Raw genomic sequence first — 14,425 nt, 5'->3', positions numbered from 1 at the left:
ACACAAAGGAAAAGGAGGGAGGGCGGAGAGGAGGGAATCCCGCTGACGTCACTGCTCATTAGCATGTGTGACTTCATCAGGGGGCGGGGCCATTTCCCCAGGTGTCTGGGGGGAGGGCATGTGTGTGGAGGGGGTGGCATTTAAAGCGAAAAGCTGACAGTGCCGCTGAGTGAAGCAGCGGCTGCCGCGAGCCGCTGGGCTGCACACACACACGCACAGCGATGCACACGGACCTCGACTCCGACATGGACACGGACACAGAAACCACAGCACTCTGTCCCTCCGGCAGCCACAAGGCCTCCCCACCAGGGACACCCACACCAGGTGAGGGCTAACCTGGGCAGGCTGCGGCTGAGGCCATGAGGGTGGGAGCCGAAGCCCCGCTGGCGATGTCAGAACTGGGGGTTCCATCAGCAGGGGGAAAGGGCAAGTCAGGATGTGGAGAAGACCCCAGCTCACGCAAGGATTGGGGCTGGGCGGGGTGGAGCAGGAGGCTGCCTAAGTGTCCCCTCCCCCATCACTCCCAGGGCTTTGCTTGAGAAACTCGTACCTGGCCCCTGGGTCAACCTCATCCCCAAGAGGCTGGTACAGGCAGCAGAGAAGGGAGGAAGGACTGAGGCAGCCCCCAAGCCTGGGAATCCCAGGCGAGTGGGGGGCTGCCCCGGGAACCTGTTGTCAGGGTTTCTCCTGGCTCCTGCAGGCCCTGGCTGCCGGCCAAGTTTTGATCTGGGCTATTTCCAGCCTCTCAACAGCCCCCTTTGTTGTGTCTGTTGTGTCTCCTGCGGTTACCCTGACCCGCGCATTGTCACTCTCCCTCTCACTCACGCACACACTCTCTGTGTCTGCCTCTCCACAAACACCATCTTCTCTCCCACTCACAGGGACAGCCAGGGACACAGAGCAGTCTCATGTACACCAGTGCCCTGGGGACACTTGCCCGGGGGGCCCAGGGTTGGAGCACCACCCTCATGCCCACTCTGTCTCCCAGAGCAAAGGCCCTGCCCTGGGAGCAGGCTCCCCACAAAGTTTTTGAGTCTGCCAGTGCCTGCTCCCCAGAACCTGGGCACGGCTTCAGCTTCTCATCCCCTCAGTCTCTCCTCAATCTGCATCACTGGGCGGGAGGAGCAGGAGGAGACAGAGGGCCTCTTGGTAGAAGGAGGGGCAGCCGCCACCCCCACAAAGCAGGGCAGGAGGGCTAGGCTGAGGTCGTGCCTGCATTGTCAGTATAAAGCGTGAGTGGGTGTGTGAGCCTGCACACGACTGCCTCTCCTGCACGGGCCCTGTTTTGAACAGGTTGTGGCTGGGACTGCACTGGGGGAGCCATCCTGTCAGCTCTCGCCAGTTCAGGTTTCTGGAGGAGTTTAGTGTAAGGGTCAGATTCCCAGCTCCTCCAGGCCATTGTAGGGTAGGTGTGGCTGGGCCCGCGAAGCTGGACGGAGCCCTCTGCAGATGACTGGGCATATCCTGCTCATAGCTTCCTTTTCTTCGCCCTGTCTCCCATGCTCAGAAGCAGATGCTACACTGCTGAGGAAACCAGAGAAACTGCTGGCTGGGCTGGCCCGGGGCGGGCCCCCCTCTGCCCCTGGGGTCCCCAGGCGGAGAGGCAGTATGCCTGTGCCCTACAAGCACCAGCTGCGGCGGGCCCAAGCTGTGGATGAACTTGACTGGCCAACCCAGGCCTCATCCTCCGGCTCCTCCGATTCCTTGGGCTCAGGGGATGCGGGCTCTGCCCCAAAAGACGGCATCTTCAAGATCATGCTGGTGGGGGAGAGCGGCGTGGGCAAGAGCACCCTAGCAGGCACTTTCGGTGGTCTCCAGGGAGACAGTGCTCACGAGCTGGAGAACCCAGGTATTGGGGGAGCCCTGTAGGGGCTCTGGGGCCCTGGGCAAGGATGGAAGTGCTCATGGCATGAGGCCTTCCCATGCTTTCTGCGGCAGCTTCCTAGAGGGGGTCCTGGGGCTGGGACCCAGGTCTCACAAGTGTTGGGGACCTCCTGATGGACTTCATTTCCTCTCTCTATGTCCCAACAGAGGACACCTATGAGCGACGCATCACGGTGGATAAGGAAGAAGTGACTCTAGTTGTTTATGACATCTGGGAACAGGTGAGACCAAGAAGTGGCTGTAAGCGGGTGACGAAGCCAGAACCGGCTCCAGGCTGGAGGGACTGCAGGCTCTTGTTTCCACACACTCTGGAACCTGACCCTCCATTCCCGCCATCCCAGAGCACAAAGGCGCACACCAATGTGTGGCCGTTGGCGTAGGAACCATTGTCTTTTGACCTAGAGGAAAGTTAGGATCTGGATTTGGCAAGTCCTGCAGCTTCGAGCCAGGCTTCTCACCCTGAACTTGATCCTTCCATAAATTTTTCAGCTTAGCAGAGTCTGAAGTGACAGTTCAGGAGCCCAAGGCTCTGGAGTATCAATGAAGTGGAAAAAAAAAAGGGGGGGGGAAGGCTTTAGCATATTTGGACATAAAAGATACTATGTAGAGGCCGGCGCCGCGGCTCACTAGGCTAATCCTCTGCCTTGCGGCGCCGGCACACCGGGTTCTAGTCCCGGTCGGGGCACCGATCCTGTCCCGGTTGCCCCTCTTCCAGGCCAGCTCTCTGCTGTGGCCAGGGAGTGCAGTGGAGGATGGCCCAAGTGCTTGGGCCCTGCACCCCATGGGAGACCAGGAGAAGCACCTGGCTCCTGCCATCGGATCAGCGCGGTGCGCCGGCCGCAGCGCGCCTACCGCGGCGGCCATTGGAGGGTGAACCAACGGCAAAAGGAAGACCTTTCTCTCTGTCTCTCTCTCTCTGTCCACTCTGCCTGTCAAAAAAAAAAAAAAAAAAAAAAGATACTATGTAGAAATGAGGGGCCAGATTACATATCCTTGAATAGCATTGTTTTGAATCCTGAGCTTAAGCACAAGCAGGCAGGATGGCTGCCCTAGCCCAGGATCCACTGTCCCCTTCCTCAGGCGAGGCCTGCGTTACTAACTTCTGTCCGCTTTACAAACACAGCCTGGGCAGGACGATGCAGCCTTTACGTAGCTCTGCGCTGCTAAGCAGGAGGCTTCTCTCACAGGCCTGTTCCTCGCCTTCAAGAAGTAGGTGCCCCGGCAGGGTCTTTCATGCCTGCAGCCCTAATGCCTCTGCCTCTCTGCCTGCCTGCAGGGAGACGCAGGGGGGTGGCTGCGGGACCACTGTCTCCAGACCGGGGATGCCTTTCTCATCGTCTTCTCGGTCACCGACCGGAGAAGCTTCTCCAAAGTTCCAGAGACCCTCCTTCGGCTGCGGGCTGGGAGGCCCCACCACGACTTTCCGGTCATCCTCGTGGGAAACAAGAGCGACCTGGCCCGCTCCCGGGAGGTGTCACTGGAGGGTGTGTATCCTGAGCCGATCCCGATCGATCCCTTACCCGTCACGTGCAGCCCCCCGGGGGACCTCGCCATTCCAAATCCCCTCTTCTCCAGAGCTCATCTGCATTAGGCCCACTCCTGGGGCCCTGAGAATCCCTTCTCTTCACTGCCCCTCATCTCTCCTTCAAGGCCCCTCTCTCACTCCTGCACCACCCCACCCATATGATCCCAGCCTTGTTTGCTCAGTCCCTGCATGCCCTCGCCCACGTGAGCCTGTCCCTTCCCGCAGAGGGCCGCCACCTGGCCGGGACGCTGAGCTGCAAGCACATCGAGACGTCGGCGGCGCTGCACCACAACACCAGGGAACTCTTCGAGGGCGCCGTGCGCCAGATCCGGCTGCGACGAGGCCGCGGCCGGGCGGGGGGCCAGCCGTCCGAGTCCGGCAGCCCGGAGGGCCCGGCGCCGCCCGCACGCCGCGAGAGCCTCACCAAGAAGGCCAAGCGCTTCCTCGCCAACCTGGTGCCACGCAACGCCAAGTTCTTCAAACAGCGCTCCAGGTCGTGTCACGACCTCTCCGTGCTCTGAGCCGGTGTCGCCATGGCCACCGCAGTCGCCATGGCCACCGTCCGCTCGCCCCCTCGCCCCGCCCCGCCCCGCCCCGCCCGGCTCCCTCGGTGGAGGCCGTCCAGCAAACCAAAAACCCCAGGCGCCCACACCCACGCCACCTGGCCTTCCGCAGACACCCTGCGCCCCTCACGGCGGAGGGGTGGGCTTGGGGGGTCAGAATGCAAAATGGTTCTGCAGTGGTTCTTTTATTAACTCAAGCTTGGCCACCTCTCCTCTAAACAAGCAAACAAAAGAAAAAGAGAGAGAGAACTGGAAAAGTGCTTTGTGGACTCCTAGCTGGAGTTTACTTCCTTTATACTCTGCGTGAATATGCCTCACCTTTAAGGGATTCTTAAAGGTACTGACACAGAGACCCTCCTTCCAGAGACCTCTGGAAACGCTCTAGCTCTTGTCTGCCACTCTTGTCCACTTTGCCTTTAAGAAGTTTTTAAAGGCAGGAGCCTGTGAGCTTATTCTTTTGATTTGAGTCTATGGTGTACCAGGCCACCATGGCCCTTCCCCTTTAAGGCTATTAAAGGTAAGGTGTGGACAGACTTTCTGCCTTCTGATGCCAGCAGTGAAGAGCTGAGTGGCAGTTGACCCCTTTGGCCAGGGCCCAGGAGGCACCAGCAAGGGGCTGCCCTTTCCCTTTTCAATAAAGAATTTTTCTACTGTGTCTGTTCACTTTGAGTCTGTTCTCAGAGCCTCTAGGGAAGAGATGAGTGTAGATGGAGATTGCTGTTACAGACAAGAAAACTCAGGGAGGCTTTGGAACTGACAGGGCCCTGGCGTGGTCCAGATAACCCTGTCTGCCTTGTCCAGTGGTCCTGGAGAGGAACAGGGACCTGCTACAAATAGTTTAGTAACTTAGTGACACAGTGCCCAGCCTTGGCGTCCCAGCTCCTCCTCCCACCTTATCCTGCAAGGAGCAGGCCAGAGGCTGCATTTAACTCTCAGGTCTATTCAGGGTCTGTGGACCTAGGCTGGTCCACCCTGGGGTCCGTATTCACAGGGAGGCCCATTCGCTGGGACAGGACGGGGTCTGCCTGCACCTCCCTTGGCAGGGCCCCACACAGCCCTGGCTGTCACCTGCAAAGCCTGTGTGAGCTCTGAAACTGTCACTGCCTCCTCTGGGGACGCCCACGCCTTCTGCTGCCTGAACCATGAGTCTGAACAAAGGGAGCAGAGGCAGCAGCTTTCACCCCTAGATACACAACACAGCTACCTGAGCACCCAGAGCCCGGCCTCCGCCCTAGAACTTGATGGAAAGAGGGCTGAGATGTCTGGGGAGGGGTAAGGGAGGGGGAGCCCAGGTGTAATGAGATGGTAAGATAAATAGTGGCACTATCATTAGGCTTTATACACTTTATCTGTTAATTCTTTAAAGACTATGTAAGGTGTTACTGCCTACTTGACAGTGTAAGAAACACTAACACCCGGAGGTCACCCAGCAGGCAACAGAGCTGAAATTCCACTCCTGTCTGCTTGGTACTTAAAGGTGATTTTATGCAGTCTTACAGCTGAGGCTCCCCTTCCAATCAGGATGGGAGGAAGGACAGCAGGAGAAGTGCAGGGACCCAATGGGCATGGCTGTCACGGAGTAAGCAAGCTCTAAACTCTGGGGACCGCAAACGGAGTTCAAATTTTATAATGCAGGAAAACACACTGGGCCCATTAAGGGACCAGATGGTTCTACAGTTGGGTTGAAACCTCAGGGACATGAAGAGGAGGGTTAAGAGATGAACATGGAGAAGAAAGACTGGAGTCCTACTGCCAAGGACCTTGTATGCCAGGCAGAGGAGTTTGTGCCTAACTCTGGAGGCGGTGAGTCACTGCAGGTCTCTGAGAGAGGAAGTGCCATGATCAGCCTGGTCCTTTGGGAAGAGGAGGCTGGGGGGGGAGGCAAATTGGAGCAGCAGAGGCGAGGCCTAAGGAGCTGAGTTTAGGGGCCTGTAACAAGAATACGCATAGTGGGAATGAGGGACCAGCCTGAAGGGGGTTAGTGGGAAAGGGGAGGCGGTGCGGGACTTCAAGGTCAGAATGGATGGGAAGTGGAGGAAGAGTGGATGTGTACCAACAGAGGGAGGTGTTGCAGGATGGTGAGGAATGTGGGGTTAGGGGCCAGGGGAGAGGGAAGTGAGCTCCATTTTGGAGAAAGAGTTCAAGAAGTTAGAACACCCATACGGAGAGTTTCAGGAGCTCCTTGGACAACCGAGTCTGACATTCAGAACCACTTGGGGCGGGAGATCCAGACAGAGGACAGTCACCATAGAGAAGGCAGTGGAGCCAGGAGAGAGGACTAGAAGCAGGGCCAGCCCTATGGCTGTGTGACCTGTGACCTGTGCAGTCACGCAGGGCCCCATGCTTAGTTAATGCTTTGTGGTTGCATCTTGAAAGCCTTGGAACCAGGAGCCCTGCATTTTCACTTTATGTGGGGACCTACAAATTATACGAAGGGAGACACTGAGGCAGAGGGCGCAGGCAGGCTGGCATCCTTAGTCCAGACCGCAGATGGGGTCTGTGGCTCTCATGAAACGCTCCATCCCACCTGTGTGTCTGCGCCATCACGCATGTCTCAGAACAGAGGTCCTGGATTTCATCAGATTCACACGTGACTCCACATGTGATGAACTGCTGGGTCCTGGTTGCTCCTGGAAAGAACTGGGTGAGCAGAAGAGAGGGGTGAGAGGCTTACTTCTCCCTCTCTGCTCTTTTCTACCTTCTGTTTACCTGTGGCGTGTATTACCTGTTCAGAAAGTAAACAGGTAAAACAAAGCCTCAGCGCTCCCGAGGAAGAAGAGGGACAAGGAGAGCCCTAGGAACAGAAGATGAAGCAGGCGGAGAAACAGCTGCTGGAGAGGCACTGGGAGACGAGGAGTGTGCACAGTGTGGCTCCTGCCGAAGGGAGGGGAAGTTCGAAGGAATCACTGGTGGCCCAGTGTGCCAAGAGAGGGTGAGGAACAACAAAGGCCCAGCGCCTTCCACGCGGCAGAAGCTTAAAACATGCAGGACCTCCCCAGGAGGGGAGCCACACACCACCAGCCTCCCTCCCCCCCGCTCAGCCAGTCCCATCAGCTCGACCCATCTGTGTGTTCCCTCCAGACGCCTACAGGGAAGAGCTCAGAACAGCCGCAAGCTGAAGCCAGGCTCCCGCCAGACTTAGGAGAGGTGGGGTCTCCTCTGAGAGCCAGGCCCCCCTTCTTCCCCCTGACTCAGGCAAAGTATCTTGAATCCGGGCTGGGGTGAGAGGGCAGCAACGAGCCTCAGGGCCTGGGCTACCTCTGCCTGGCGCTCTGCCTAACCACTGCGCTTTGTCCTGGGTCTGTGGTCCCTCACCAGTCCCTTTGTCCACAAGACCTCCTCATCCGCCCAGTGCAGACTGTGCACGCTCTCCTGCAGGGGACCAGAGGGCGGCCCCCTCCCTGCTGCATGTGACTCTAGAGACTGGAGCAGGGGCTCTCTGAGGGGCTGCCAGGGCTATGGGTGGAAGTCCACTGTCAAACCCTCACTCCCAGAAGCCTGTTCACTACTCCATGATCGTTTCAATCCACTTCTATCTAAAGTGATTTTTTTCTGGACATTATCTTTCATTCACCAGACTTGAAGACACCATTTTGTTCCCCTCAAGCGCGAACCATCTGCAACACACAAATCACTGTGCTAGGCCCAGCGGGCACAGGACCTTGCTCCTGCACCATCACGCCGGGGAGGCGACAAGGTGGTGACGGAGCTAAGACAGGCCCCGCGGTAGTCAATAGCACCACATTCTGACTGGGGGCCACACCAAGTGCTCTAGGAATTCTGAATGGAAGAACAAATCTGGAAGTTCCTAGTGTTTCAGGAACCGGACCTTGAAGGATACGTAGGCTATAGATAGATGGAAGAAGGGAAAACATTCCTGGGGCAAAGCCATCGGAGCGAATGCAGAGAGCAGAACTGGGCAGCTACTGCAGGAGGAAAAGCCCCTCCCTAAACAGAAAGCAGCGAAGTCTGAGTGGATGGCACGGGCCCAGGTGTCTAGGGGCCTCCAAAGCGGACAGGAGCATCCTGCGTCTCAGTATACCTGACGGATGTAACTCTTTCACAAGAGGTCAAGCTTCCACAACTTGGTAGCTCTATATACCAAGATGTGTGTGGGGTAGGCTTTCGGTGTTGTGCTTACATTGCTACTTAAGAGACCCACATGCCATTATCAGAGTGCCTGGTTCAAATCCTGGCTCTGCTTCTGATTCCAGTTGCCTGCTAAAGCAAACCCTGGGAAACAGCAGGTGATGAGTCAAGTACTTGGGCCCGTATCACCCACATAGGAGACCTGCGGTGAGTTCTGAGCTCCTGGTTTAGAACTGGTCAAGCCCCAGCTGTTGCAGGCATTTGGGGACTGAAACAGCAGATGGAAAACCTGTCTTTCAAATAGTAATAAAAACACATGGGATAGTGGAGCCTTGCAAGATTTCCAGTTAGCACTCAGAATGTTTCCTAGACGGGGATCTATGGACAAAGTCATTTTTTTAAAGATTTTATTTATTTATTTATTTGAGAGGTAGAGTTACAGACAGTGAGAGAGAGAGAAAGAGAGAGAGAGACAGAGACAGAGACAGAGACAGAGAAAGGTCTTCCATCCACTGGTTCACTCCCCAAATGGCCACAACAGCTGGAGCTGTGCCATCTGAAGCCAGGAGCCAGGAGCTTCTTCTGGGTCTCCCAGGCGGGTGCAGTTCAGGTTCTTGGGCCATCTTCCACTGCTTTCCCAGGCCATAGCAGAGGGCTGGATCAGAAGAGGAGAAGCCAAGACTAGAACCGGCGCCCATATGAGATACTGGTGCTGCAGGTGGAGGATTAACCTACTGTGCCACAGAGCTGGCCCCACAGAGTCACTCAATACCTTCTATTTTTTTGGAGCCTCAGCTATGTGATCCCAACTAGAAAATGAAGACAATGAGATCTGTGTGTTGTAGGGCACTCACAAGAGGTGCTACAGATAAGCTATGGAAGCAGAGCTTGTTGCAATCTATGACTTGGCTCCTTATTTAGCACCCAAGCAGCTCACTAAACCCTCAAAGCACACCATCACTCTGGGATACATGTTTTAAGAAATTACTTTAAAAGGAAGAGAGAGGGGTTGACACTGTGCTGCAGTGGGTAAAGCCACTTTTGATCCAGCTCTCTGCTATGGCCTGGGAAAGCAGTAGACGATGGTCCAAGTGCTTGAGCCACTGCACCCAGAGGAGACCCAGAGGAAGCCCCTGGCTCCTGGCTACACATCAGCCCAGCTCTGCCCATTGCAGCCATTTGGGGAGTAAACCAGTGGACAGAAGGTCTCTCTCTCTCTCTCACTCCACCTTTCAAATAAATAAATCTTAAAAAAAAAAAAAAAAAAAAAAAAAAAAAAAAGAAGAAGAAGAAGAGAGAGGGGGCCAGCGCTGTGTTATAGATTAAGCCTCCTCCTGTAGCACCAGCATCCTATATGGGTGGCAGTTCATGTTCCGGCTGCTCCACTTCCGATCCAGCTCTCTGCTAGTGGTCTGGGAAGGTAGTGGAAGATGGCCCAAGTACTTGGCCTCTGCAGCCACACAGGAGACCCAGAAGAAGCCCCTGGCTCCTGGCTTCGGATCGGCCCAGCTCTGCCCATTGGGGAGCCATCTGTAAAGTAAACCAGCAGATGTTGATTCTCTCTGGTGTCTCTTCCTTTCTTTCTGTCTTTCAAATAAAAAAATAAATTTTTCTTTTTCTTTTTTGACAGGCAGAGTGGATAGTGAGAGAGAGAGAGAAAGGTCTTCCTTTGTCGTTGGTTCACCCTCCAATGGCCGCTGCGGCCGGCGCATCGTGCTGATCCGAAGCCAGGAGCCAGGTTCTTTTCCTAGCCTCCCATGCGGGTGCAGGGCCCAAGGACTTGGCCATCCTCCACTGCCTTCCTGGGCCATAGCAGAGAGCTGGCCTGGAAGAGGGGCAACCGTAATAGAATCCGGCACCCCAACCGGGACTAGAATCCGGTGTGCTGGCGCCACAAGGCGGAGGATTAGCCTGTTAAGCTACGGCGCAGCCCCAAAAAAATAAATCTTAAAAAATATTAAAATACTTACTTACAATAGAACTCACTATGGCGCAGTGTGTTAAAGACCTGGCCTGCAGTGCTGGCATCCCAGTAGGTACCAGTTCGAGTCCCAGCTGTTCTACTTCCAATCCATCTCCCCGCTAATGTGCCTGGGAAAACAGCAGAGGATAGCCCAAGTCCTTGGGCCTCTGCACCCACATGGGAGATCCAGAAGAAGCTCCTGGCTCCTGGTCAGGTCAGCTCAGGCCATTGTGGCCATTTGGGGAGTGAACCAGCAGATGGAAGACCTCTCTCTTTCTCAAATAAATAAATCTTTTAAAAAAATTAAAAACCAAAAAAGGAACTTGCTGGGGTAGGGCCAGACCCTGGATACCAACAAGGCAGGTGTATAGGAATGCTTGGGGAAGGTCAGGAGGGACACAAAGCAAAGGACTACCAACAGGACGTTTTCTTGCCAGGCAAAGCAAGGGCACCACGCATCTTGAAGGTCACCTGGGGTGGGGTGGGTGGGAAAATTCATTTGAATTTTCAAAACCATCAGGTTGTGATCTGACTGTATGGACAGATTCAGGTACAAAAAAATTGGGGTAGTGGAATGAATTTTCCTGAACACTGGGCTGGATGGATGTGACACAGGATCTTGTGAGCCTGGGACTTTAGCCCAGGAACAATTAGGCTTATTTTCACCATTACCCCACCTGTTTCTCCTCCTGTAAACCCTGAACACTCTCTGAAGCTGGGAACGAGAGGTCAGGCCAGAAGTCAATTGAGTAGGTATTCAGAGGAACGGGAACAATGATGACAGCACCAAGCTAACAGGTCCCAAGCCCTTCACACACCATCTTATTTAGTGCCACGAGCTAGGTACTATGATCACTTCCTTTTTATAGATGAAGGGTATGAGTCAGAGAAGTGAAGTACTCAAGGTTATTCAGCTCGTGTGTGACAATCGGAACCACGCAGTGCGGCTCCAGAGGGACCCTTCTGCTGCAGGGTGGAGGTCCCTGGCTTTCTTGTGCCCAGAAGTTGAGAAGAGGCAGCTGATTCTCAGCACCACTCATCCTGAACGAGCAGGCTTGCTGACGCTCGAGTGCTGAGTTCCCATCCTTTCTGCAACATTGGCAACGGTCTCCCAGGTCTCTGATTCCCAAGGTCATTGTCCCCCTCCTATAATCCAGCATGACTGGCTCCTTCCCAGTCTCGAGGCACCTCATTCATCTACCCATTGCTCTCAAAAAATAATAGCTTAATGGCTCTCCAGTACATCCAGCCAGCTCCTCAAGGGCTCTTGAGAGTAGATCATCTGGAACAGCTAACAGAACTCTTCTAACTTCTTTTTGTCTTTCAATGTGTGTGTGTGTGTGTGTGTATGATTTACTTATGTATTTGAAAGGCAGAGAGAGAGAGGAAGCGAGGGGGACCTTCCATCTGCTGGTTCACTCCCCAGATGTTCACAACAGCCAGGGCTTGGCCAGGCCAAAGCCAGGAGCCAGAACTCCATGTGGGTCTCCCCATGGGTGGCAGGGGCCCAAGCACTCAGGCCATCCCCTGAAGATGGATCAGAAGTGGCTCAGCTGTATCACAAGGCCCATACCCACACTGGGACCTTTCCTGGCACCCTACCTTCCCGAGTGACCTCAATTGGTTGGTCTTCACCTCACATTCACAGAGAGCTCTCAACACTCTGAGAGCAAAGCAGCTCTGGATATAGAGTGCAAAAGGGGGGATGGGTGGGAGAAAGGATATCTGAAGCTACAAGATTGAGACACAAAGCTTCTCAGAAATTCCTTTCCTGCATCCAGCTCATGACTAGTGCCTTCACCTGGTTGCCGTGGAAACATCAGTCTCCAGTGGATGGCAAGCAGCACTTTAGACAGAAAGTATCACAGGCTACCATGGTAACACCAAAAAGAGTAAAACTGCATCCTCTGTCCTGAAGGAGTGAAGAAGGAACAGATGAAGCTGCTGGGGAAAAGCAGGTTAGGAGGAGCCCTTGGAAAGCCCGGCTCCGACTTAGAGGGAATTAATCCAGTAGACATTTTGTATGTGTACAGCAAAAGTAACAATGCAAAAGAAGTCTCTGGCTAGCCTCATCAGGCTATAAATATCTAGTGACTGTAAAGAAAGGCAGAAGACCCACAAGAGGACAAAGGATACTGAAAAGGGATTACTCTTGGCCGGCGCCACAGCTCACTAGGCTAATCCTCTGCCTGCGGTGCCAGCACACAGGGTTCTAGTCCCAGCTGAGGCGCCGGATTCTGTCCTGGTTGCTCCTCTTCCCATCCAGCTCTCTGCTGTGGCCTGGGAAGGCAGTGGGGGATGGCCCAAGTGCTTGGGCCCTGCACCCGCATGGAAGACCAGGAGGAAGTGCCTAGCTCCTGGCTTCGGATCGGCACAGTGCACTGGCCGTAGCAGCCATTTCGGGGGTGAACCAACAGAAGGAAGACCTTTCTCTCTGTCTCTCTCTCTCTCTAACTCTACCTGTCAAAAAAAAAAAAAAAAAAAGAAATACTCTCAAGTTAGGAAAGCTTCCAGGCCTTACAGGATTTTGGTCAGCAAGAGGAGAAGGAAGAGACAAGATGAGCAAAGACATGGAAGTGGAAACATTCAGGGCCTACTGAGAGCAACGGGTGTAGTGATGGGCAAAGTGACAGATAAAGCTTCCCCACCAACTCCCAGGCCCTGGTTTCCCCAGTGCGCTGAAAGGCAGGTCAGGTTAAGGCTGAGGGACCTACTACCAGACTGCCTGGGCTGGAAGTGTCAACTCACTCACTGTGGAACTGAGGGGCAAGTTATTTAATCTTTGGTGTCAGTTTCCTTATTTACAAAGTCAAGATAGTAAGAGTCTGCCTTAGATGCTTGTTGTAAGGATTAAATGATTTAATGCATATAAAGCGATTAGAATCCTGCCTACCACACAAATCCTGCACAAATGTTAACACACCTCCTACCCCTCACTTTTCAGAGCCATTTTTGCCTTTTACTGCCCAAGCACCTCTCTCGATTGTCACCAGACCCTATCCTTTGCAGGAAAAAAAGGTATAATTTTCCCCTTCAAGATGTTAACTCATTTCCTTTCACGAAAAGCACCAAGATTCAAGTGCAGTCAGGCCCTGCTCCTGCTGGTAGCTCACACCTGTACGTTGCTGGAACCTGAGGAGAAAGTGGGCAGAGTCCCCATGTCAAGAACACAAGTTCAAAGTGAGGAAATGCCACCAGCCTGAAGAAGACAGAAGCACAGGCACTGAGCCAGGCCAAGTGAAAAGCTTGTTTAGAACTAAGGACTGGTGGGGAAACTTTACCTCTCTTGGGACAGGACCTGGGTCTCCATCTCCCCTCTATCCTGCCCTAACCCTCCCATGCTCAGCTGGGACAGCTTCAGGGAGGTTCCTTTTACCTTAGACTGGGCCCAGAGGCTGTTCACTGTCCCCTTCTTCCCACTCTAACCACCTCCTATGAGGGATGAGTAACAAGCAGGCACTGAATCACCCACGACGACAGCAGCTGTCACCCACTAGACACCGTCACCTTATATGGGGCCAGACTAGAGCAGGAGCTGTCTTAGATGCTCCCCTACTTCCACCACTGTCTCTCTCCCAGCAAGAGGCTGCAGAGGCACTACAAACAGGGAGAAGGAAGAACCGAGGTGGAAGGACCACAGTGCAGGAAGGCCGAAACTGCTGAGTTTGGGAACGCAGAGAAACCAAGCAGAGATCAGGGCCTTCTGAGGAAGGCAGGGAGGCAAGGCCTCAGGTATTTATAGCCGTGTGGAGACATCCACGCCGGCTGTGAGGAGGTCCAGCTCATGGCCTCAGGATGACTAACAAAAACAGTCCATGATGCATTTCTCAAGATGCATTAGCAGCCAAATCAATAACTATAGGGGTACTGGGTCACAGCCCGCAGCTCCTGCCTAAAAATAATGCATCTTCCTTTCTTTCCCCCAGGTTCAGAGAACAAACTCCAATAGGACCAGGAAGGGGTGGGGGCAAGGAAAACAATGTGGCAGGTGAGACTGCAGGCCCGCAAGGGTCAGAGGCCAGGGCAGAGTCCCTGTGGCCTTACATGACAAAAACAGGCCTCTGGTACTTAAGGATTTGGTGTAAAATGCAACCCTACAGGCTAATACTACTGCAAAGCTATCACCTACTTAGAAGTCTGAGAGGTGACAAATTAAAACCTAACAGCAATTATCCATATTTTTAGCATAATAAAGTCTTAACATTCTGTTGCTATAGAGATCAGTAAAGAATGGAGGAGCCCCACAGAGCCTTGCCCCTGAATTCAGGCCTCTGCCTCTCTGGTTGGTTCTGAGGCTGATGAGCCAGGCTCTGCCCCACCACTTATTATATAGAGCAGCCAGGAAGGTGCTCCTCTCTCTTGGCAGGGCTATTCCTGGAAGATTCAGTTCCCTGGGATTCA

The 14,425-nt window shown here is 54.1% G+C and overlaps 1 protein-coding gene across 1 annotated transcript; it reads left to right on the top strand.

Annotated features, from left to right (window-relative positions):
• Positions 1-221: 221 nt before the first annotated feature.
• Positions 222-3,930, top strand: REM2 (RRAD and GEM like GTPase 2). Its single transcript, XM_062204650.1, has 5 exons — positions 222-324; positions 1,508-1,849; positions 2,032-2,105; positions 3,161-3,368; positions 3,635-3,930. The coding sequence occupies exons 1-5, from the start codon at positions 222-224 to the stop codon at positions 3,928-3,930; spliced, it is 1,023 nt and encodes a 340-aa protein (XP_062060634.1).
• Positions 3,931-14,425: the final 10,495 nt, after the last annotated feature.

This window comes from Lepus europaeus, chromosome 11 (genome assembly GCF_033115175.1).
Source record: "Lepus europaeus isolate LE1 chromosome 11, mLepTim1.pri, whole genome shotgun sequence".
Lineage (NCBI taxonomy): Eukaryota > Metazoa > Chordata > Mammalia > Lagomorpha > Leporidae > Lepus > Lepus europaeus.
This window is presented reverse-complemented; position numbering and strand designations above follow the sequence as displayed.

Coding starts and splice junctions, on each gene's coding strand:
- REM2 (XM_062204650.1), top strand. CDS start 222: ATGCACACGGACCTCGACTCCGACATGGACACGGACACAGAAACCACA. Junction 1,850..2,031: donor TCACGAGCTGGAGAACCCAG/GTATTGGGGGAG, acceptor ATGTCCCAACAG/AGGACACCTATGAGCGACGC. Junction 3,369..3,634: donor CCGGGAGGTGTCACTGGAGG/GTGTGTATCCTG, acceptor CCCTTCCCGCAG/AGGGCCGCCACCTGGCCGGG.